Raw genomic sequence first — 23390 nt, forward strand, 5'->3', positions numbered from 1 at the left:
GACCCACGAGAAGAAGGCTTCCTGGGAAATGGCGCCTTCCGGGCATCAGTATATGAATATATACACACATCTTTGTGTATACACATTAGAAATACTGAGAGGTTGTCACAACTCCACCCCTGCGTGCACACTAGAAAATCCGTACAGTGAACATGATGTTGGGCTGTATAGATATTAGAGGAAGTTAAGGACATCTTTGCAATGCTTGAGGGGACAATGAATTATATACCATAAGAAGATAGAAAGAGAAAGATATGTGATTGCTTAAAGGAAATGTCTATCATTGAGCAACATTTGGGGTTTTTTTTCATCTAAATAGGTCCAATAGGTTTGTTCTGGTTATTTAATTAATATATATCAAAGCTTTGTTTTTGTAATACAGAGCTCCAAACCTGCAGCATAAACATGGTCAATAATAGCAATTTATGAACCTGCAGCCACCACTAGGGGTAGCTTAGGACATTACTGCATACTGTGTTATCATAGAGTTCACTGTATAAACAGTATACAGAAAGCTCATAAACTCCCCCAGTGGTGTTTTAGGGCAAGTAGAATTTTATTGTTGAAATCATAGTTGATAACCATCCAGGAAAATGGGTGGGAGAGGGGTGTGACGGACTTGGAAGGGGAGTGATTTATGCAAGCATAGGCAGGTTTAAGGTAGTCCTGGGAAGGGGGGTGCAGGTCTTAAATATACCCACCAAATGTCCTAGAAGCATCAGGAGGCTCCCAATAAACCTTATATATGACTTGGACATTTTACATGGCAGTCACCTGAGAAAAGGGATGTGGCTAACACATTTAGTGCCCAACGAGGAGTGATGAAAAGGGGTACAGTGGTGTCCCAAAGGAGCGTGACCATGTCCAGAGGGGCAACATTCTCCCAGACCTCAGCACCAAAATATTGATAAGTATGGTCTCAGATGTCCTACATTATGTTGGTATCTCTGTCTAGCCATTGAGGCTATGTTCACACAGTGGATTTAAATCTAACAAGTTCCTTCCACTGCAAAAATCTTTTGAAGACGTGCCATAGATTTGTTGCTCAAAAATTAGCCATATAACTAATGTCATATAACTAATCCTTGCATTTCACACCTGAAATACAAAACAGACCACTGTGCATATAAACAAGATTGCAGGAACCTCATTCACATGCACAGGATGCCAATTTTACGCAAATTTTGGCACAAAATTTGCAACAAAATTTACGTGAAGATTCCATTTTGTGAACATAGCCTAAGACAGCTGGAGAAGCTAAAGGTGAAAGAGATGTCCTCTATTTTATAATCTGTTGACCAAACATAATGCCCCGTGATAGTTGGGGGCCCCTGTTACACATTTTGTATTAGAGCCCAAGAGCTTTACACTGGTAGCCCCTAAATACCGAATGAAATTGGAGACTTCAAAACAATAAAATCAACAGGCTACAGACAGATGCGAACTTCCAAAATTCCCTTCTTATTGACAGTTTTTCACGAAAGACATGTGACGTATAAATGGCCACCATTTTACTTTTGAAAGCTGGTAATGGAGGTCAAACTAAGAACCAAAAACGAAAAGAAAAACTCAGTATTGTCCCAATGTCTCTTGCTGATGCCAGTCCGGGCAAATTGTGCTAATGTCACCAACGTCACGTCATATCTGCTGGTACAAAAATTTCTAAGACAGGAATATTTTCTACGCATGGAATTGTGGGGCTCAATGTCCAGTTCATCATGTCGGGGTTGGGGGTTTAAGGCTGCCACATGTAAGTCTTTGATGTATCAATCTGAACCACCGTTGGAAATGTCTTATCTTCTTGAGGTGGCACCAAGACCGGCTGTTCCAAGCTGCTCTCCTTTTCCTTCTCAATTTCTCCTTCCCAAAGGCTGATGAGTGGTGGATAGAACTCATTGAGAGGGATGAACGAAGCCCTCTGCATGTACTTTTTTAAAGAGTGTCCACAACTTTTGTAACGGAGGTGATGTCCGGCATATACGATGACAGCAGCCATGCATAGTCCAGCAATGAGAGAGCCCAGAGCTGCTGAGAGGGCAATACTGACTGGCCGGCCCACTGCGGCCACAGAAAAGGAAGCGTCTTTGGTGGTCACATTAAGACAAGACTGTTGGCTTGGCCGGGACAGTGATGACACAGTGAAGCAAACCTCATATTTGGTGGCCGGCTGTAGATGTGTTAGGTTGTACTCTTGTATATCTAGAGGAACTTTGGCAGTATAACTGATATGCGGGTTGTGTATTCTCATAGTTGCAGAGGTCCATAGGGCTGGGACAAGAACATTGGGAGCATTGATTGGCCCACCTAACATCTTCCACTCGACCACAACGAAATTGGAATGAACTTTCTTGGTGACTATGGAAAGAGATGTAAATTCCTGCTCCTCAGTCCCGTTGATGAAGAGAACAACACTTTTACTGTCCGTACCGTCTGAGTTCCACATTTGGCACATGTATGATCCAGAATCTTCTTCTGTGGCATCCAAAATTTCCAGAGAACCTTCAGCTAGTATTCGGATTCTGCCTGTTCCTCCTGAAATTCTTTCTCCATGTGGGGTTATCCAGTATATCTCTGGTTTTGGGTGACCACTTGCTTGGCAGTTGAGAGTCACCAGCTGGTGTTTGGATAGGTGAAGCCTAGATGGAAATGAGTGTTCATCTATTAGTGGAGGACATCGACTTAACCAAGCTTGTCCTTGGATTTCTTGGAAGAGGTGCCCACTGACCAGAGGTGGGCTTGTGCAAAGTGTGGCCTGGGCTTCTATCAGCTGAACTGATGAAAGTCCTTTCCAGTTGTTCTGGCAATCACAGCGCAGAGGATTACTGTATAAGCTGATTTCAGATAATCCGGGTAGTGTCTGAAATACTTTAAGCGGTATTAATGCCAATCGATTATTGCTAAGAAGTAAAGTCTTCAAAGCACTAACGTTGGGTCCGAAGGCACCAGGGTCCAGGTAGGTCAACCTAGGATTGTTGAACATTTCTAATTTAATAAGCTCAGGCAGGTCCTGGAAAGCTTCAGCTTCCACTCGTTCTAGATCCTCCATTGAATTTAGGCTAAGTTCCTCGAGATGAGGCATGTCTTTAAAATCTCCAGTCCGAATTCTACTTATGGGGTTTTTGTTAAGGTCCAAAAATTTCAGAAGTTTCAAGTGCTTCAATGCCTCCTTGGGGACAGAAGTAAGACGATTATCAAAAAACGAGAGGCTTTCAAGGTAGTCCAATCCAAAAAAGGCGTTTTCTGGAACCTGGTTAAGTTCCATACCTGCTAGTACTAGACTGTGCAGCCTTCCAAGTGGTTGAAAGTTCAAGTTTTGAAGGGCGCTTACAGGGTTCTCCCCAATCATGAGTATCTCTAGGTTTGGAAGGTCCTCAAACCATGTTGAATCAATGAAACGTAGACGGTTAGCGTTGAGATGAAGTCTCAGAAGTTTTCCCAAGCCAGCAAAGGCTCGAGGGCCGATAAAATTGATCTGGTTGTGATTGATATATAACTCTTCTAGACTCTCTAGATCTTTTAGGCAGTAGTCCGGGAGCTCAGTGAGCTGATTCTCCTCTAGATAAAGGGTGATGAGATGGGAAAGGTTGGACACACTTAAGTCCTGGATGCTCTGAAAATGGTTTTGAGACAAGTCAAGCTCGGTAAGGTTGACCAGATCTTGCAGTTCCCAACCCATATGTGATATCTTATTACTCTGAAGAAGCAGCACTTGGGTGTCGACTGAAATATTTTCCGGTATGTGAGTCAGTAGAAGGTCGTTGCAGTCCACAGTCTTCGCTTCATGGTAGACGGATTGTGGTGTGAACCAGGGTCTTGTTTCACAAACACATTGAGGAGGACAGAACGCCAGACCTGAGATGTACAGTGACTGGCAAATGACCAGAAGGGTCCAAATCTCAGTCCAAGGAAGTGGCCTCTTCATCCTTAGGGAAGGAATATGAGGCATCTTGAAGGAAATCCAAGTGAAGGCTATAAGTCAGTTGTGAGCCGTTGGATCTGTAAGGAAACAAAGCAGAAGAGAGTATTACATGAAGGAACAGAAATTATCATCTATTAATATCAGTCACAATCGGTATCCCATAAACCACCATTCATATGGTGCCTAAAATTCTGGAGAACTTGAAGGGATTGAAGAAGAATTACTGGCCCTTCCTTCCAGAAGCCATACCACTCTGGTTCATACAGTCCTATGAAAAAGTTTGGGCACCCCTATTAATCTTAATCATTTTTTGTTCTAAATATTTTGGTGTTTGCAACAGCCATTTCAGTTTGATATATCTAATAACTGATGGACACAGTAATATTTCAGGATTGAAATGAGGTTTATTGTACTAACAGAAAATGTGCAATATGCATTAAACCAAAATTTGACCGGTGCAAAAGTATGGGCACCCTTATCATTTTATTGATTTGAATTCCCCTAACTACTTTTTACTGACTTACTGAAGCACAAAATTGGTTTTGTAACCTCAGTGAGCTTTGAACTTCATAGCCAGGTGTATCCAATCATGAGAAAAGGTATTTAAGGTGGCCAATTGCAAGTTGATCTCCTATTTGAATCTCCTCTGAAGAGTGGCATCATGGGCTACTCAAAACAACTCTCAAATGATCTGAAAACAAAGATTGTTCAACATAGTTGTTCAGGGGAAGGATACAAAAAGTTGTCTCAGAGATTTAACCTGTCAGTTTCCACTGTGAGGAACATAGTAAGGAAATGGAAGACCACAGGGACAGTTCTTGTTAAGCCCAGAAGTGGCAGGCCAAGAAAAATATCAGAAAGGCAGAGAAGAAGAATGGTGAGAACAGTCAAGGACAATCCACAGACCACCTCCAAAGAGCTGCAGCATCATCTTGCTGCAGATGGTGTCACTGTGCATCGGTCAACTATACAGCGCACTTTGCACAAATAGAAGCTGTATGGGAGAGTGATGAGAAAGAAGCCGTTTCTGCACGTACGCCACAAATAGAGTTGCCTGAGGTATGAAAAAGCACATTTGGACAAGGCAGCTTCATTTTGGAAACAAAAATTGAGTTGTTTGGTTATAAAAAAAAGGCGTTATGCATGGTGTCCAAAAAGAAACAGCATTCCAAGAAAAACACATGCTACCCACTGTAAAATTTGGTGGAGGTTCCATCATGCTGTGGGGCTGTGTGGCCAATGCCGGCATCGGGAATCTTGTTAAAGTTGAGAGTCGCATGGATTCCACTCAGTATCAGCAGATTCTTGAGAATAATGTTCAAGAATCAGTGACGAAGTTGAAGTTACGCCGGGGATGGATAGTTCAGCAAAACAATGATCCAAAACACCGCTCCAAATCCTCAGGCATTCATGCAGAGGAACAATTACAATGTTCTGGAATGGCCATCCCAGTCCCCAGACCTGAATATCATTGAACATCTGTGGGATGATTTGAAGCGGGCTGTCCATGCTCGGCGACCATCTAACTTAACTGAACTTGAATTGTTTGTCCAAAATACCTTTATCCAGGATCCAGGAACTGATTAAAAGCTACAGGAAGCGACTAGAGGCTGTTATCTTTGCAAAAGGAGGATCTACTAAATATTAATGTCACTTTTCTGTTGAGGTGCCCATACTTTTGCACCGGTCAAATTTTGGTTTAATGCATATTGCACATTTTCTGTTAGTACAATAAACCTCATTTCAATCCTGAAATATTACTGTGTCCATCAGTTATTAGATATATCAAACTGAAATGGCTGTTATAAACACCAAAATATTTAGAACTAAAAATGATTAAGATTAATAGGGGTGCCCAAACTTTTTCATAGGACTGTAGGTTATGTCTGGCGTCACAACTCAGGTTCATTGAAGTGAATGGAGCTCAGATGCATTTTTTAAATCCATATATGGACAAAAGAAGCATGGGTCCCTGACACGCTTAGTCAAAGTAATTTTAATGTCAGGTCCCACCAATTTAGAGACAATGGTGGAGGGAACTGTAGCCACAAAAAAATCGACAAAAATGCCCTTAAAGTGAGTGTCACCAGATCCCAGTATATGAGCTCAACCTCACAGATAGGTTAGGGTCACCTGAATCAGATGGTATTTCCCCCTGTGAATCGGCACCTCCTTTATTGTGATATTGTCAATATGCAAATGAGCTCTTTGGTGCAACAACAATTCACAAGGGGATAACACCTTATGATTCCGGTGACCTTATCCTATGGGGCTGGATTCTGGTGACACACTAGTGGTAGGCAGTTGTCCAAAGCAACCAATCAGGTAACATCTTTCATTTTCCAAAGGGCCTATCAGATTGCAGCTCTCATTATTCCGAAGACCTTTGGAAAGTAAAAGCCACCGCCTGATTGGTTGCTATTTGCAACTGATCTACTGTCCATTGGCACCGTTTTGACCACTACCCCCAATATCTCTGCTGCCCCCTGATGTTATTATATCTACGCATTCTCAGATTCTTCCATGACGCCATTAAAGCCGCAGAATCTGTCTTATAATTTTTCTCACCTAAGCCTTTGATTTCCTAATGACGCCCCCCCCATCCCCCATCTGTTCTTCCTCCTCATCCTCCATCTTGGCGAGCTCGCTCCAATGTTTTCCCTTTCTTTCCTATCAATACAAATCCTTGATCCCTTTATTCTTGCCTCCACCTCACGCCGCTTCCTGTTCTCTCGCCATTCCCTCTCCTATAATTCGCCGGCTCCCCTCATTTGTCTCCCCATCTTAAGCCCTGTCTCCTACGCTCGCACTAAGATGTTGCCATGGCAACACCCTGAGCGCTTTCTCCCAATGACAGGAGAATGAAGGCACATTATTAACCCCGAGCGTGCCGTCCCAGCTCTGCTACACCGCTGACACGGCAGCAGATTACGTATCGCACCAATCAATGACTATGAAGAGATATCCATAGACGTGCACAGATGTAGCAGAGCTCAGCTGGTAATCCGTCACAATGTGCTGTCTGTGTTGCCATGGAAACTACTGCCTAGTAAGAAATCACTACATGACAAATTCAGCCCTGCTACATCTTAGTCAGAACCCAATGCACACAAGACAGTACACAGATGCAATATATGTTACTCCACCCCTCCGCCATCTTGTAATCTTCCTAAAATAGGGCAACTTCTCAGAAGCGGAATGGTTGGAGACGCCATTTAAAGAGACGTCGCACCTAAATTCCATCTCATGCAAATCTACGGTGCAGTTTGATACTGTCTATTGCTCCCTGTTGTCAGCCATTTGCTGACTTTAGTATTTTTCAATGGAATCTCTGACAAAAAGTGATGGAAACTTCCTGACCCCAATACTCCTACTACTACTACTACTACTGTGTTTCACCACCACCACCACTACTACTACCAAGTACTACTACATCCACTATCAATACTACTCCTTCTGTGTTTCACCACTATTACAGTACTACTACCACCTCTACTACATCCATTATCAATACTACTCCTTCTGTGTTTCACCACTATTACAGTACTACTACCACCTCTACTACATCCATTATCAATACTACTACTACCACTGTGCTTCACCGCAACCACTGCTACTACTACCACCTCTACTACATCCACTATCAATACTACTACTACTACTGTGTTTCACCACCACCACTGCTACTACTACCACCTCTACTACATCCACTATCAATACTACTACTACTACTGTGTTTCACCACCACCACTACTACAGTACTACTACCACCTCTACTACATCCACTATCAATACTACTACTACTGTGTTTCACCACCACCACCACTACTACTACCACCTCTACTACATCCACTATCAATACTACTAATACTGTGTTTCACCACCACCACTACTACAGTACTACTACCTCCTCTGCTACATCCACTATCAATACTACTACTACTGTGCTTCACCACAACCACTGCTACTACTACTACCTCTACTACATCCACTATCAATACTACTACTACTGTGTTTCACCACCACCACTACTACTACTACCACCTCTACTACATCCACTATCAATACTACTCCTTCTGTGTTTCACCACTATTACAGTACTACTACCACCTCTACTACATCCATTATCAATACTACTACTACTACTACTACTACTACTACTGTGTTTCACCACCACCACCACTACTACTACCACCTCTACTACATCCACTATCAATACTACTAATACTGTGTTTCACCACCACCACTACTACAGTACTACTACTTCCTCTGCTACATCCACTATCAATACTACTACTACTGTGTTTCACCACAACCACTGCTACTACTACTAACACCTCTACTACATCCACTATCAATACTACTACTACTGTGTTTCACCACCACCACTACTACTACTACCACCTCTACTACATCCACTATCAATACTACTCCTTCTGTGTTTCACCACTATTACAGTACTACTACCACCTCTACTACATCCATTATCAATACTACTACTACTGTGTTTCACCACCACCACTACTACTACCACCTCTACTACATCCACTATCAATACTACTTCTACTGTGCTTCACCACAACCACTGCTACTACTACTACCTCTACTACATCCACTATCAATACTACTACTACTACTACTACCACCTCTACTACATCCACTATCAATACTAATACTACTGTGCTTCACCACAACCACTGCTACTACTACCACCTCTACTACATCCCCACTATCAATACTACTACTACTGTGTTTCACCACCACCACCACTACTACTACCACCTCTACTACATCCACTATCAATACTAATAATACTGTGTTTCACCACCACCACTACTACAGTACTACTACCTCCTCTGCTACATCCACTATCAATACTACTACTACTGTGCTTCACCACAACCACTGCTACTACTACTACCTCTACTACATCCACTATCAATACTACTACTACTGTGTTTCACCACCACCACTACTACTACTACTACTACCACCTCTACTACATCCACTATCAATACTACTACTACTGTGTTTCACCACCATCACTACTACTACTACCACCACTACTACCACCACTACTACTACCACCATCACTACTACAGTACTACTACCACCTCTACTACATCCACTATCAATACTACTACTACTGTGCTTCACCATCACCACTACTACAGTACTACTACCACCTCTGCTACATCCACTATCAATACTACTACTACTGTGTTTCACCACCACCACCACTACTACAGTACTACTACCACCTCTACTACATCCACGATCAATACTACTACTACTACTGTGCCTCACCATCACCACTACTACAGTACTACTACCACCTCTACTACATCCATTATCAATACTACTACTGCTGTTTCACCACCACCACTACTACAGTACTACTACCACCTCTACTACATCCATTATCAATACTACTACTGTGTTTCACCACCATCACTACTACTACTACCACCTCTACTACATCCACTGTCACTACCGCTCCACAGTTTTTGATTTTATTTTAATGTAAATTTAAATTTTTTGATTATTTGATATAGTCAGTGTGTCTCTTTAACTTTCCTTACACTTGTCCTTATCCTGTGCCCTTTTAAATGCCCTTACTCGTGTCCACTGGTTACATGTATAGCAGTTTTATGCTAGGTTCACATCTGCATTGGATTCTCTGTGAAGACCCTGCAGCCGAATTGGATGAAAACTGGAGAAAAGAAGAGTCCTAGACGGAAGACATTTCTCTCTGCCGATTAGGGTATAAAAAATGGTGGAAACCTGATGGACACCCGGCAGACCCCATTATAGTCTATGGTGTGCACCACTTCTCTAAGGGATTGGCTGGGGATCCTGAATGACTGAGAGCCCAGCACAAGTGTGAACCTAGCCTTACATACAGCTTCAGCACCCAGGACAGCTCCTTCTATCTGGCCGGATGGTGATAAGGCCTCGGTCCTGGTCACACTCTGCACGTTGATGCAGTTTTGTTTAGCAGACACGACCAGAGTATGCCTACAACAAAAAGCTGCACTGTGATTGGTTACTATGGGCAACAAGGACAGAATTGTGCTGAAATGTGTATTAATTAGAGATGAGCGAACAATGTTCTATCGAACTCATGTTCGATCGGATATTAGGCTGTTCGGCATGTTCGAATCGAATCGAACACCGCGTGGTAAAGTGCGCCATTACTCGATTCCCCTCCCACCTTCCCTGGCGCCTTTTTTGCTCCAATAACAGCGCAGGGTAGGTGGGACAGGAACTACGACACCGGTGACGTTGAAAAAAGTAGGCAAAACCCATTGGCTGCTGAAAACATGTGACCTCTAATTTAAAAGAACAGCGACGCCCAGCTTCGCGTCATTCTGAGCTTGCAATTCACCGGGGACGGAGGTTTCCGTCCAGTTAGCTAGGGGTTAGATTCTGGGTAGGCAGGGACAGGCTAGGATAGGAAGGAGAAGACAACCACAACAGCTCTTATAAGAGCTAAATTCCAGGGAGAAGCTTGTCAGTGTAACGTGGCACTGACGGGCTCAATCGCCGCAACCCAGCTTTCCCAGGATCCTGAATGGAATACACTGACAGTGTATTCCCGTATACCCAATATATACCCCCGATACCCGTTCCAACGGTGTGCCCCCCCACCTTCACCCCAGAAATACACTGCAAGTCCCCTAGCAATAGAATTGGGGCTATATACACCCACTATTTTTGCTACTGCCATATAGTGCCATTGTCTGACTGGGAATTCAAAGAATATATTGGGGTTACGTGCACCCACAATTTTTACTACTGGTATACAGTGCCATTGTCTGACTGGGAATTCAAAGAATATATTGGAGTTACAAATACCCTCATTTCTTGCTACTGCCATATAGTGCCAGTTTCTGACTGGTAATTCAAAGAATATATTGGGGTTATAAATACCCTCATTTCTTGCTACTGGTATATAGTGCCATTGTCTGACTGGGAATTCAAAGAATATATTGGGGTTACAAATACCCTCATTTCTTGCTACTGCCATATAGTGCCAGTTTCTGACTGGTAATTCAAAGAATATATTGGGGTTACAAATACCCTCATTTCTTGCTACTGGTATATAGTGCCATTGTCTGACTGGGAATTTAAAGAATATATTGGGGTTATAAATACCCTCATTTCTTGCTACTGGTATATAGTGCCATTGTCTGACTGGGAATTCAAAGAATATATTGGGGTTACAAATACCCTCATTTCTTGCTACTGCCATATAGTGCCAGTTTCTGACTGGTAATTCAAAGAATATATTGGGGTTGCGTGCACCCACAATTTTTGCTACTGGTATATAGTGCCATTGTCTGACTGGGAATTCAAAGAATATATTGGGGTTACAAATACCCTCATTTCTTGCTACTGGTATATAGTGCCATTGTCTGACTGGGAATTCAAAGAATATATTGGGGTTACAAATACCCTCATTTCTTGCTACTGCCATATAGTGCCAGTTTCTGACTGGTAATTCAAAGAATATATTGGGGTTACGTGCACCCACAATTTTTGCTACTGGTATATAGTGCCATTGTCTGACTGGGAATTCAAAGAATATATTGGGGTTACAAATACCCTCATTTCTTGCTACTGGTATATAGTGCCATTGTCTGACTGGGAATTCAAAGAATATATTGGGGTTACAAATACCCTCATTTCTTGCTACTGCCATATAGTGCCAGTTTCTGACTGGTAATTCAAAGAATATATTGGGATTATAAATACCCTCATTTCTTGCTACTGGTATATAGTGCCATTGTCTGACTGGGAATTCAAAGAATATATTGGGGTTATAAATACCCTCATTTCTTGCTACTGGTATATAGTGCCATTGTCTGACTGGGAATTCAAAGAATATATTGGGGTTACAAATACCCTCATTTCTTGCTACTGCCATATAGTGCCAGTTTCTGACTGGTAATTCAAAGAATATATTGGGGTTACGTGCACCCACAATTTTTGCTACTGGTATATAGTGCCATTGTCTGACTGGGAATTCAAAGAATATATTGGGGTTACAAATACCCTCATTTCTTGCTACTGGTATATAGTGCCATTGTCTGACTGGGAATTCAAAGAATATATTGGGGTTACAAATACCCTCATTTCTTGCTACTGGTATATAGTGCCATTGTCTGACTGGGAATTCAAAGAATATATTGGGGTTATAAATACCCTCATTTCTTGCTACTGCCATATAGTGCCAGTTTCTGACTGGTAATTCAAAGAATATATTGGGGTTATAAATACCCTCATTTCTTGCTACTGGTATATAGTGCCATTGTCTGACTGGGAATTCAAAGAATATTTTGGGGTTACGTGCACCCACAATTTTTGCTACTGGTATATAGTGCCAATTTCTAACTGGGAATTCAAAATGCGCAAGGCTCCCGGAAAGGGACGTGGACGAGGCCGTGGGCGAGGTCGGGGGAATGGTTCTGGGGAGCAAGGTAGCAGTGAAGCCACAGGGCGTCCCGTGCCTACTCCTGTGGGGCAGCAAGCATTGCGCCACTCCACAGTGCCAGGGTTGCTTGCCACATTAACTAAACTGCAGGGTACAAACCTTAGTAGGCCCGAGAACCAGGAACAGGTCTTGCAATGGCTGTCAGAGAACACTTACAGTACATTGTCCAGCAGCCAGTCAGACTCTGCCTCCTCTCCTCCTATTACCCAACAGTCTTGTCCTCCTTCCTCCCAAAATTCCCAAGCTTCACAGAACAATAACCCCAACTGTCCCTGCTCCCCAGAGCTGTTCTCCGCTCCTTTCATTGTCCCTCAACCTGCCTCTCCACGTCACGATTCCACGAACCTAACAGAGGAGCATCTGTGTCCAGATGCTCAAACACTAGAGTCTCCTCCATCTCCGTTCGATTTGGTGGTGGATGACCAGCAACCCACCCTCATCGACGATGATGTGACGCAGTTGCCGTCAGGGCATCCAGTTGACCGGCGCATTGTGCGGGAGGAGGAGATGAGACAGGAGTTGGAAGAGGAAGTGGTGGATGATGAGGACACTGACCCGACCTGGACAGGGGGGATGTCAAGCGGGGAAAGTAGTGTGGATGTTGAGGCAGGTGCAGCACCAAAAAGGGTAGCTAGAGGCAGAGGCAGAGGTCAGCAGCTTAGGCGAAGCCAGGCCACACCCGGAATCTCCCAAGATGTTTCAGTTCGTACCCAGCCCCGAAAAACTCCCACCTCGAGGGCACGTTTCTCGAAGGTGTGGAGTTTTTTCAAGGAATGCGCCGAGGACAGATATAGTGTTGTCTGCACAATTTGCCTCTCGAAATTTATTAGGGGCTCTGAGAAGAGCAACCTGTCCACCACTTCAATGCGCCGTCATTTGGAATCCAAGCACTGGAATCAGTGGCAGGCAGCAACGGCAGGACAAAGGCCGCCTGCCGTTCACGCCACTGCCTCTGCCACTGCCTCTGCCTCTGCCACTGCCACTGCTGACTGTGCTGGCGATGCACTCCAGAGGACGAGCCAGGACACCACTTCATCTGCCTCCGCTACTTTGTTGACTTCTCCCTCATCCTCCCCTGTTCCTGTCTTATCTCCTTCTCCTGCACCATCAAAGGCACCATCAGGCGCTTCTTTACAACAACCCACCATCTCTCAGACATTGGAGCGGCAGCAGAAATACACTGCTAACCACCCACACGCGCAAGCCTTGAACGCCAACATCGCTAAACTGCTGGCCCAGGAGATGTTGGCGTTCCGGCTTGTTGAAACTCCCGCCTTCCTGGACCTGATGGCAACTGCGGCACCTCGCTATGCCGTCCCTAGCCGTCACTACTTCTCCCGGTGTGCCGTCCACGCCTTGCACCAGCACGTGTCACTCAACATCAGGCGGGCCCTTAGTTCCGCGCTTTGCACAAAGGTCCACTTGACCACCGACGCGTGGACAAGTGCATGCGGACAGGGACGCTACATTTCACTGACGGCACACTGGGTGAATGTAGTTGAGGCTGGGACTGCTTCCCAAACTGGCCCGGTGTACCTCGTCTCCCCGCCTAACATTCCTGGCAGGGACACGCGAAGAACACCCCCCTCCTCCTCCTCCTTTACCGCCTCCTCCTCCGCCACCGCCTCCTCCTCCGCTGTTAGATTGACCCCAGCTACGAGTTGGAAACGTTGCAGCACTGGCGTTGGTAGACGTCAGCAGGCTGTGCTGAAGCTGATCAGCTTGGGGGACAGACAGCACACTGCCTCCGAGGTGAGGGATGCCCTCCTCGATGAGACGGCAATATGGTTTGAGCTGCTGCACCTGGGCCCAGGCATGGTCGTTTGTGATAACGGCCGGAACCTGGTAGCAGCTCTGGAGCTTGCCGGACTCCAACATGTTCCATGCCTGGCCCACGTCTTCAACCTAGTGGTGCAACGTTTCCTAAAGAGCTACCCCAATGTTCCAGAGCTACTGGTGAAAGTGCGGCGCATGTGCGCCCACTTTCGCAAGTCGACAGTAGCTGCTGCTAGCTTAAAATCTCTCCAGCAACGCCTGCATGTGCCACAACACCGGCTTTTGTGCGACGTCCCCACACGCTGGAACTCAACGTTTCAGATGTTGAATAGAGTGGTTGAGCAGCAGAGACCTTTGATGGAATACCAGCTACAAAACCCTAGGGTGCCACAAAGTCAGCTGCCTCAGTTTCACATCCATGAGTGGCCATGGATGAGAGACCTTTGTGACATCCTACGGGTCTTTGAGGAGTCCACAAGGAGGGTGAGCTCTGAGGATGCGATGGTGAGCCTTACAATCCCGCTCTTGTGTGTTCTGAGAGAATCCCTGATTGACATCAGGGATAACTCAGATCACACAGAGGAGTTAGGGATAGCATCCGATCCGTCACAGCTGGAGAGTAGGTCCACACATCTGTCCGCTTCACTGCGTTTAATGGAGGAGGAGGAGGAGGAGGAAGAAGAGTTGTCCGATGATGTGATGGTGATACAGGAGGCTTCCGGGCAACTTCGAATCGTCCCATTGTTGCAGCGCGGATGGGTAGACATGGAGGATGAGGAGGAAATGGAGATTGAACTTTCCGGTGGGGCCAGAGGAGTCATGCCAACTAACACTGTGGCAGACATGGCTGAGTTCATGTTGGGGTGCTTTACAACCGACAAGCGTATTGTCAAAATCATGGAGGACAACCAATACTGGATCTTTGCTATCCTTGACCCCCGGTATAAAAACAACATCTCGTCTTTTATTCCGGTAGAGGGGAGGGCCAATCGCATCAATGCTTGCCACAGGCAATTGGTGCAGAATATGATGGAGATGTTTCCAGCATGTGACGTTGGTGGCAGGGAGGGCAGTTCCTCCAGTAGGCAACCAAGTTCTCACCGGTCCACACAAACGAGGGGCACACTGTCTAAGGTCTGGGACACCTTGATGGCACCCCCTCGCCAAAGTGCCGCCACGGAGGGTCCTAGTGTCACCAGGCGTGAGAAGTATAGGCGCATGTTGCGGGAATACCTTTCCGACCACAGCCCTGTCCTCTCCGACCCCTCTGCGCCCTACACGTATTGGGTGTCGAAGTTGGACCTGTGGCTTGAACTTGCCCTATATGCCTTGGAGGTGCTGTACTGTCCTGCCGCCAGCGTCCTATCTGAGAGGGTGTTCAGTGCAGCCGGTGGCATCATCATTGACAAGCGCACCCGTCTGTCAGCTGAGAGTGCCGACCGGCTCACTTTGATAAAAATGAACCACCACTGGATAGAGCCTTCATTTTTGTGCCCACCTGTGTAAAGCACCCCAACATGAAACTCCATGTCTGTACTCAACCTCTCCAATTCCTCCGCATCCTCATACTCATCCACCATAAGCGTTGCACAATTCTGCTAATACTAGGCTCCCTCCACCCTGATTTCCCCCAACTCTGCTGGTTAGAGGCTCCCTCCACCCTGATTTCCACCAACTCTGCTGGTTAGAGGCTCCCTCCACCCTGCTTTCCCACAACTCTGCTGGTTAGAGGCTCCCTCCACCCTGCTTTCCCACAACTCTGCTGGTTAGAGGCTCCCTCCACCCTGCTTTCCCACAACTCTGCTGGTTAGAGGCTCCCTCCACCCTGATTTCCACCAACTCTGCTGGTTAGAGGCTCCCTCCACCCTGATTTCCACCAACTCTGCTGGTTAGAGGCTCCCTCCACCATGAATTGGTCCAAACTGGGCTGTTTAGCGGCTCCCTCCACCATGAATTGGTCCAAACTGGGATTTTTAGAGGCTCCCTCCACCATGAATTGGTCCAAACTGGGCTGTTTAGAGGCTCCCTCCACCATGAATTTGCCCAAACTGGCCTGTTTAGAGGCTCCCTCCACCATGAATTGGTCCAAACTGGGGTTTTTAGAGGCTCTCTCCACCATGAATTGGTCCAAACTGGGCTGTTTAGAGGCTCCCTCCATCATGAATTGGTCCAAACTGGGGTTTTTAGAGGCTCCCTCCACCATGAATTGGTCCAAACTGGGCTGGTTAGAGGCTCCCTCCACCATGAATTTGCCCAAACTGGGCTGTTTAGAGGCTCCCTCCACCATGAATTGGTCCAAACTGGGGTTTTTAGAGGCTCCCTCCACCATGAATTGGTCCAAACTGGGCTGTTTAGAGGCTCCCTCCACCATGAATTGGTCCAAACTGGGGTTTTTAGAGGCTCCCTCCACCATGAATTGGTCCAAACTGGGTTTTTTAGAGGCTCCCTCCACCATGAATTTGCCCAAACTGGGCTGTTTAGAGGCTCCCTCCACCATGAATTTGCCCAAACTGAGCTGTTTAGAGGCTCCCTCCACCATGAATTGGTCCAAACTGGGGTTTTTAGAGGCTCCCTCCACCATGAATTGGTCCAAACTGGGGGTTTTTAGAGGCTCCCTCCACCATGAATTTGCCCAAACTGGGCTGTTTAGAGGCTCCCTCCATCATGAATTGGTCCAAACTGGGGTTTTTAGAGGCTCCCTCCACCATGAATTGGTCCAAACTGGGGTTTTTAGAGGCTCCCTCCACCATGAATTGGTCCAAACTGGGGTTTTTAGAGGCTCCCTCCACCATGAATTTGCCCAAACTGGGCTGTTTAGAGGCTCCCTCCACCATGAATTTGCCCAAACTGGGCTGTTTAGAGGCTCCCTCCACCATGAATTGGTCCAAACTGGGGTTTTTAGAGGCTCCCTCCACCATGAATTGGTCCAAACTGGGGGTTTTTAGAGGCTCCCTCCACCATGAATTTGCCCAAACTGGGCTGTTTAGAGGCTCCCTCCACCATGAATTGGTCCAAACTGGGGTTTTTAGAGGCTCCCTCCACCATGAATTTGCCCAAACTGGGCTGTTTAGAGGCTCCCTCCACCATGAATTTGCCCAAACTGAGCTGTTTAGAGGCTCCCTCCACCATGAATTGGTGCAAACTGGGGTTTTTAGAGGCTCCCTCCACCATGAATTGGTCCAAACTGGGGTTTTTAGAGGCTCCCTCCACCATGAATTTGCCCAAACTGGGCTGTTTAGAGGCTCCCTCCATCATGAATTGGTCCAAACTGGGGTTTTTAGAGGCTCCCTCCACCATGAATTGGTCCAAACTGGGGTTTTTAGAGGCTCCCTCCACCATGAATTTGCCCAAACTCTGCTGGTTAGAGGCTCAATCCACCCTGATTTTCAAAACAAATGTTGGTGCCAACCTCAACTTACTACAAGGGCCAAATTCACTGCTGGTGACAAGCTCTCCTCACTGCAAGTGCCAAATACACATGTTTCAAGGTGTTTTCCTACTGTCAGAGAGGTGGTATTGAGTGTGTAAAGTGTGTAGTTGTTAGGCTGTGATGTTGGGGTAATAGAGGGTCTTTGGTGTGTTAGATGCCCCCAGACATGCTTCCCCTGCTGTCCCAGTGTCATTCCAGAGGTGTTGGCATCATTTCCTGGGTTGTCATAGTGAACTTGGTGACCCTCCAGACACGGATTTGGGTTTCCCCCTTAACGAGTATCTGTTCCCCATAGACTATAATGGGGTTCGAAACCCGTTCGAACACACGAACATTGAGCGGCTGTTCGAATCGAATTTCGAACCTCGAACATTTTAGTGTTCGCTCATCTCTAGTATTAATATGTGTTTTTTCCGTGGTTACCAGAATGCAGTAGTGCAGTTCTGGGCCTATGAACGTGTTCAGACTTGCATATTACTATATTGAGCGCATTACAAAAGTAGAAAACTGGACGTGCGAATTGTCCCATTGACTGTGATGTGTCCGTGATCAGTAATGACACTTGTGTGAATGGGTACTAAGGCCTACAATACGAATATATGAATATAGAAGTCTATGGACTATATAAGGAGGCACATGGAGGGAACACAATATCATGTCTTACCATACAGGTGCGCCATGCCTTATGGAGGCGCCATACAGCGCACATCACCATGCAGGATGTGCATAAAGTGGGTAAGAAAGTCCCCCAAAGTAACGCTAGATACTCTTTTGCAGTGTCCAGAGTCACCATGCATTCACCCCAGAGCAAGCAGCCGCCATTATGTCCAAGAACAAATATACTTATGCTTGGACAAAATGTACTTACCTCTACTATCCAAACCCTCCATTCTCCCACAGCAGACATACGAGTGCCCCCTCTCCTCTACCCAGGTTCTGCTACATGTAGATAATTTGTGAAGCCCTTTTCTTTTTAAAGAGTCATACAACCCCTTTACATGCTGTATGGATGTATTATCTCCTGTACTGTGACATCACTATGTGTATTATCCCTGTACTGTGACATCACTGTGTATTATCCTGTACTGTGACATCACTGTGTGTATTATCCCTGTACTGTGACATCACTGTGTGTATTATCTCCTGTACTGTGACATCACTGTGTGTATTATCCCTGTACTGTGACATCACTGTGTGTATTATCCCTGTACTGTGATATCACTGTGTGTATTATCCCTGTACTGTGACATCACTTTGTGTATTATCCCTGTACTGTGACATCACTGTTTGTATTATCCCTGTACTGTGACATCACTGTGTATATTATCCCTGTACTGTGACATCACTGTGTATTATCCTGTACTGTGACATCACTGTGTGTATTATCTCCTGTACTGTGATATCTCTGTGTGTATTATCTCCTGTACTGTGACATCACTGTGTATTATCCTGTACTGTGACATCACTGTGTATTATCTTGTACTGTGACATCACTGTGTGTATTATCCCTGTACTGTGACATCACTGTGTGTATTATCCCTGTACTGTGACATCACTGTGTGTATTATCCCTGTACTGTGACATCACTGTGTGTATTATCCCTGTACTGTGACATCACTGTGTGTATTATCTCCTGTACTGTGATATCACTGTGTGTATTATCTCTGTACTGTGACATCACTGTGTGTATTGTCCCTGTACTGTGACATCACTGTGTGTATTATCTCTGTACTGTGACATCACTGTGTGTATTATCTCCTGTACTGTGACATCTGTGTGTATTATCCCTGTACTGTGACATCATTGTGTGTATTATACCTGTACTGTGACATCACTGTGTGTATTATCCCTGCACTGTGACATCACTGTGTGTATTATCCCTGTATTGTGACATCACTGTGTGTATTATCTCTGTAATGTGACATCATTGTGTGTATTATCCCTGTACTGTGACATCACTGTGTGTATTATCCCTGTACTGTGATATCCCTGTGTGTATTATTATCCATGTACTGTGACTTCACTGTGTGTATTATACATGTATTGTGATATCACTGTGTGTATTATACATGTATTGTGATGTCACTGTGTGTATTATACATGTATTGTGACGTCACTGTGTGTATTATACATGTATTGTGACATCACTGTGTGTATTATCCCTGTACTGTGACATCACTGTGTGTATTATCTCTGTACTGTGACATCACCGTGTGTTATCCCTGCACTGTGACATCACTGTGTGTATTATTATCCCTGTACTGTGACATCACTGTGTGTATTATCCTTGTACTGTGACATCACAGTGTGTATATCCCTGTACTGTGACATCACTGCGTGTATTATTATCCCTGTACTGTGACATCACTGTGTGTATTATTATCCCTGTACTGTGACATCACTGTGTGTATTATCCCTATACTGTGACATCACTGTGTGTATTATTATCCCTGTACTGTGACATCACTGTGTGTATTATTATCCCTGTACTGTGACATCACTGTCACTGTGTGTATTATCCCTGTACTGTGACATCACTGTGTGTGTTATCCCTATACTGTGACTGACATCTCTATTTGTATTATCCCTATACTTTGACATAACTGTGTATATTATCCCAGTACTGTGACATCACTATGTGTATTATCTCTGTAATGTGACATCATTGTGTTATGGTTTTAGTTCATATGTTGTACTGTGGTCACTAGTGGGCGCTCTATTGATTTGTGAAGCTATACTATCTGTACCTCTACTGTATGACTGGTATTAGATCATTGCTTGGCAAGCAGACAGGAGAGAACAATAATTGGCAGATATACAGACAACACAGAGCAACAGCCAAGTCTATCATCTGCGCTATTCATAGCTTTACATATGTAGCGGAACTGAGCTTGTCATTTGGTGTTATTTGGAAAACCCAAAAAAGATGTTACAGTATATCCCACTGCCTTTCCCCACACTATGCTATCATGTCACACCCTAATACAAAGTTCCAAATCCCGTGCTATCCTTCATACAGCCATGAGCTTACATAATATTCTTTCTTCCTGCTGCCACCACTAGGGGGAGGTCACTGCATACAGATTATAGAAGTCCCACAGAATACAATACTTGCTGTATAATTTCGATGTAAGGAGTTTCCACTAGGGGAAAAATAGATTTTGATTTCATTTCAGAGGCCCCTTATTTGACTGGGCCTCTATGGGCAGTACCATGTCTAGATGAACCATCTGCCTAGTGCCCCACTACAAGTACCGTAAAACCAGTTGTAGAAAATTTGACAACGCTTATTGTAGTCACATGATGCAACTCACCCTCATGGATTAATTAACTGGCTCTAACGTGTAGATACTGCACCCCTCCCATTATTGGAAGTAAAAAGATCCCAATAGGACTACTCTCCAAAAATATCACTGAGTTTGTAGGTTGTAACATTAAAAACAAAGTTTACAGATGAGCGAGTACTATTCGAAACGGCCATTTCTAATAGCACGCACCCATAGGAATGAATGGAAGTGGCCGGCACGCAGACTTTGCTGGCGGCCGGCCGCTTAACCCACTGCATGCTGGCTACGTCCATTCATTCCTATGGGTCTGTGCTATTCGAAACTGAAGTTTCGAATAGTACTCACTCATCTCTAATAAAGTTATCTTATGCTAAATGGAGCAAAAACTTTACGGGGTAAGGCAGACCCCTGTAACATTGTATGGCAGAGATATTGTATAATATCTCATGGGCAACCATCATAAACATTAGCACTGTACCCACTTGTATGATTTTCTTTGCTTCCTGCAGTACTCCCTCCTACCAGCAGATGTCCCTGTTTGAGTTACTAAACATAAACAAAGATTTTAACCTGTAACTCAGGAATTTTAGAACTTGACCGTCAATTTCTTTAAAAAGCATTTTGTTTTTCTTAGCACTTACATAGAAAATTCAAAGTTTTAAGTTTAAATAAGTAACATTTCCCTGGTATTATTTTTGTCTTTTATTATCCTTTAAGTTTTAGCTATAGGGGGCGCTCAACAGTGGAAAATATATAGAATAATTATACCCATTTTCAGTAAATAATTTTATACAGTGTTTTGTGTATATTGATACCCTATATGATACTGTATTAGTATGACATCATCAACATATGACGTCACCTTCCACCACAACGCAACACAACATGTCACTCAGCAGTACCAAACCGATGCATCCTATCCAGGGGGAATAAAGAGAAGATCCAAAAATTTGGCGTCAGTGAGGCAGAACAAGAATGAGAATTGAGGACAACAGGAGGGGACAAGGAGGAGATGAAGGAAGGAAGGATGGGGCCTTCTTACCGTCAAGGAAGCCGCAGTCTTGGGGTCACCAGCTCGGAAGAAAAAGACTTGTCCAAGATGTTGGTCTTGAACTCTACGCCATCAGCTTTTCCGGGCTTGCGTCTGTCATTCTTTGTCTTTTCCACCCGTATCTGCTCTGCCCTTTCCTCTGTTCTTAGAGGAACAGTCCTTTCCTTCTTGAACCCTATGGAGATGCCTCCTTGGCGGTTTCTTCTGGTCTACTGGTGGCAGCTCTCGCCTTTGTTTGTCATGTTCTCCTCCACCAGTCTGGTCTTCTCTCCCTCGTGTTCTGCTTTGTGACTGTTTCTTTCTCCTTAGGCTGAATAAAAGGAGCCTTTTCATCTGACAGGTGCCGCAGCCGACCAATGGGATGTCAGGGCTTCCAAGGCTGCGGCCAATGGAGGAGAGGGCTGGGTGGGAGCGATGGATGTGTAAAGCGTCTGATATAGAAGCTGACAACACACGGTGATATTATGAATATGGATCAGGCCTGAGATCACATCGCTGCTGACCTGCCTGGAAACAGAGGATTTCACATGTTAACTCATTATTCCCCCCCCCCCCCCCCTCGTCTTGGATCGGGAACAGACAGCACAAGGGAAGGGCCGAGACATGGGGCAGACACAAGTAGTGGCTCAGCAGACACATGAAGGAGGCTGCAGCGGCCGCACACTGCAGATATCCCTGCAATGCCGTGATGCAGCCATCCATTATAAGCACATATTGTACACATGACCACCACCTATACCGCCATATTCTATAAGAAATTATCAAGGTAGAATTAAGAGGGGATTACATTCCCCCTCCGGTCGTGGCCTAACTGTAATATAGGTCTTATTTAGGAATTATACAATATATTGGCATTGTATGGCCCTGCTACATGTCCACAATATGACACTAATATGTAGGTGTTGTATGATAGGATTCTTAGCACTATATGGCAGTATATGCATACATAGATTTATTCACTGTATGGCAGTGTTGTGTAGGTGCTAAGTAGCAGTGTTATATGGTACTGTATGGTGGCATTATTTAGGCATGGTATGGCTCTAGGTTCACTACAGGACAGTATAATGTGGGCAGTGCATAGTACTAGTAGTATACGTTATATTACTTTATATACTGTAGGGCACTATTTATTATGTCAGTATTATTTGGGAACTCTTACTTAGCACCATGTAGCAATATATATGAGACTTTATGGAAATATTTGTGCATAACGTGGCTGTATTATGTACTGTAGAGTGATCATATTATTTACTCACTGTATGGTAGTATTATTGTATGCAGTTTTATTACACTTATGTAATATGACATGTACCAATAAACTAGAAGTGGTCTACCACCAAGACCTGTACAATTTGGCTGCCACTACTGATTCAACAGATGACACCCAGCTTTTCCAGACTCCTGAAAGTCAAACAAGTCGGTCTATGCAG

General features: G+C 44.8%; 1 protein-coding gene across 1 annotated transcript; it reads right to left on the bottom strand.

The window, feature by feature from the left end:
- Positions 1–1441: 1441 nt before the first annotated feature.
- Positions 1442–22310, bottom strand: LOC142184601 (leucine-rich repeat neuronal protein 1-like). The gene is made up of 2 exons (XM_075259581.1): positions 21952–22310; positions 1442–3996 (listed from the first exon to the last, which is right to left on the bottom strand). The coding sequence occupies exon 2, from the start codon at positions 3944–3946 to the stop codon at positions 1736–1738; it is 2211 nt and encodes a 736-aa protein (XP_075115682.1). The 5' UTR covers positions 3947–3996; positions 21952–22310; the 3' UTR covers positions 1442–1735.
- Positions 22311–23390: the final 1080 nt, after the last annotated feature.

This window comes from Leptodactylus fuscus, chromosome 11 (genome assembly GCF_031893055.1).
Source record: "Leptodactylus fuscus isolate aLepFus1 chromosome 11, aLepFus1.hap2, whole genome shotgun sequence".
Taxonomy (NCBI): Eukaryota; Metazoa; Chordata; class Amphibia; order Anura; family Leptodactylidae; genus Leptodactylus; species Leptodactylus fuscus.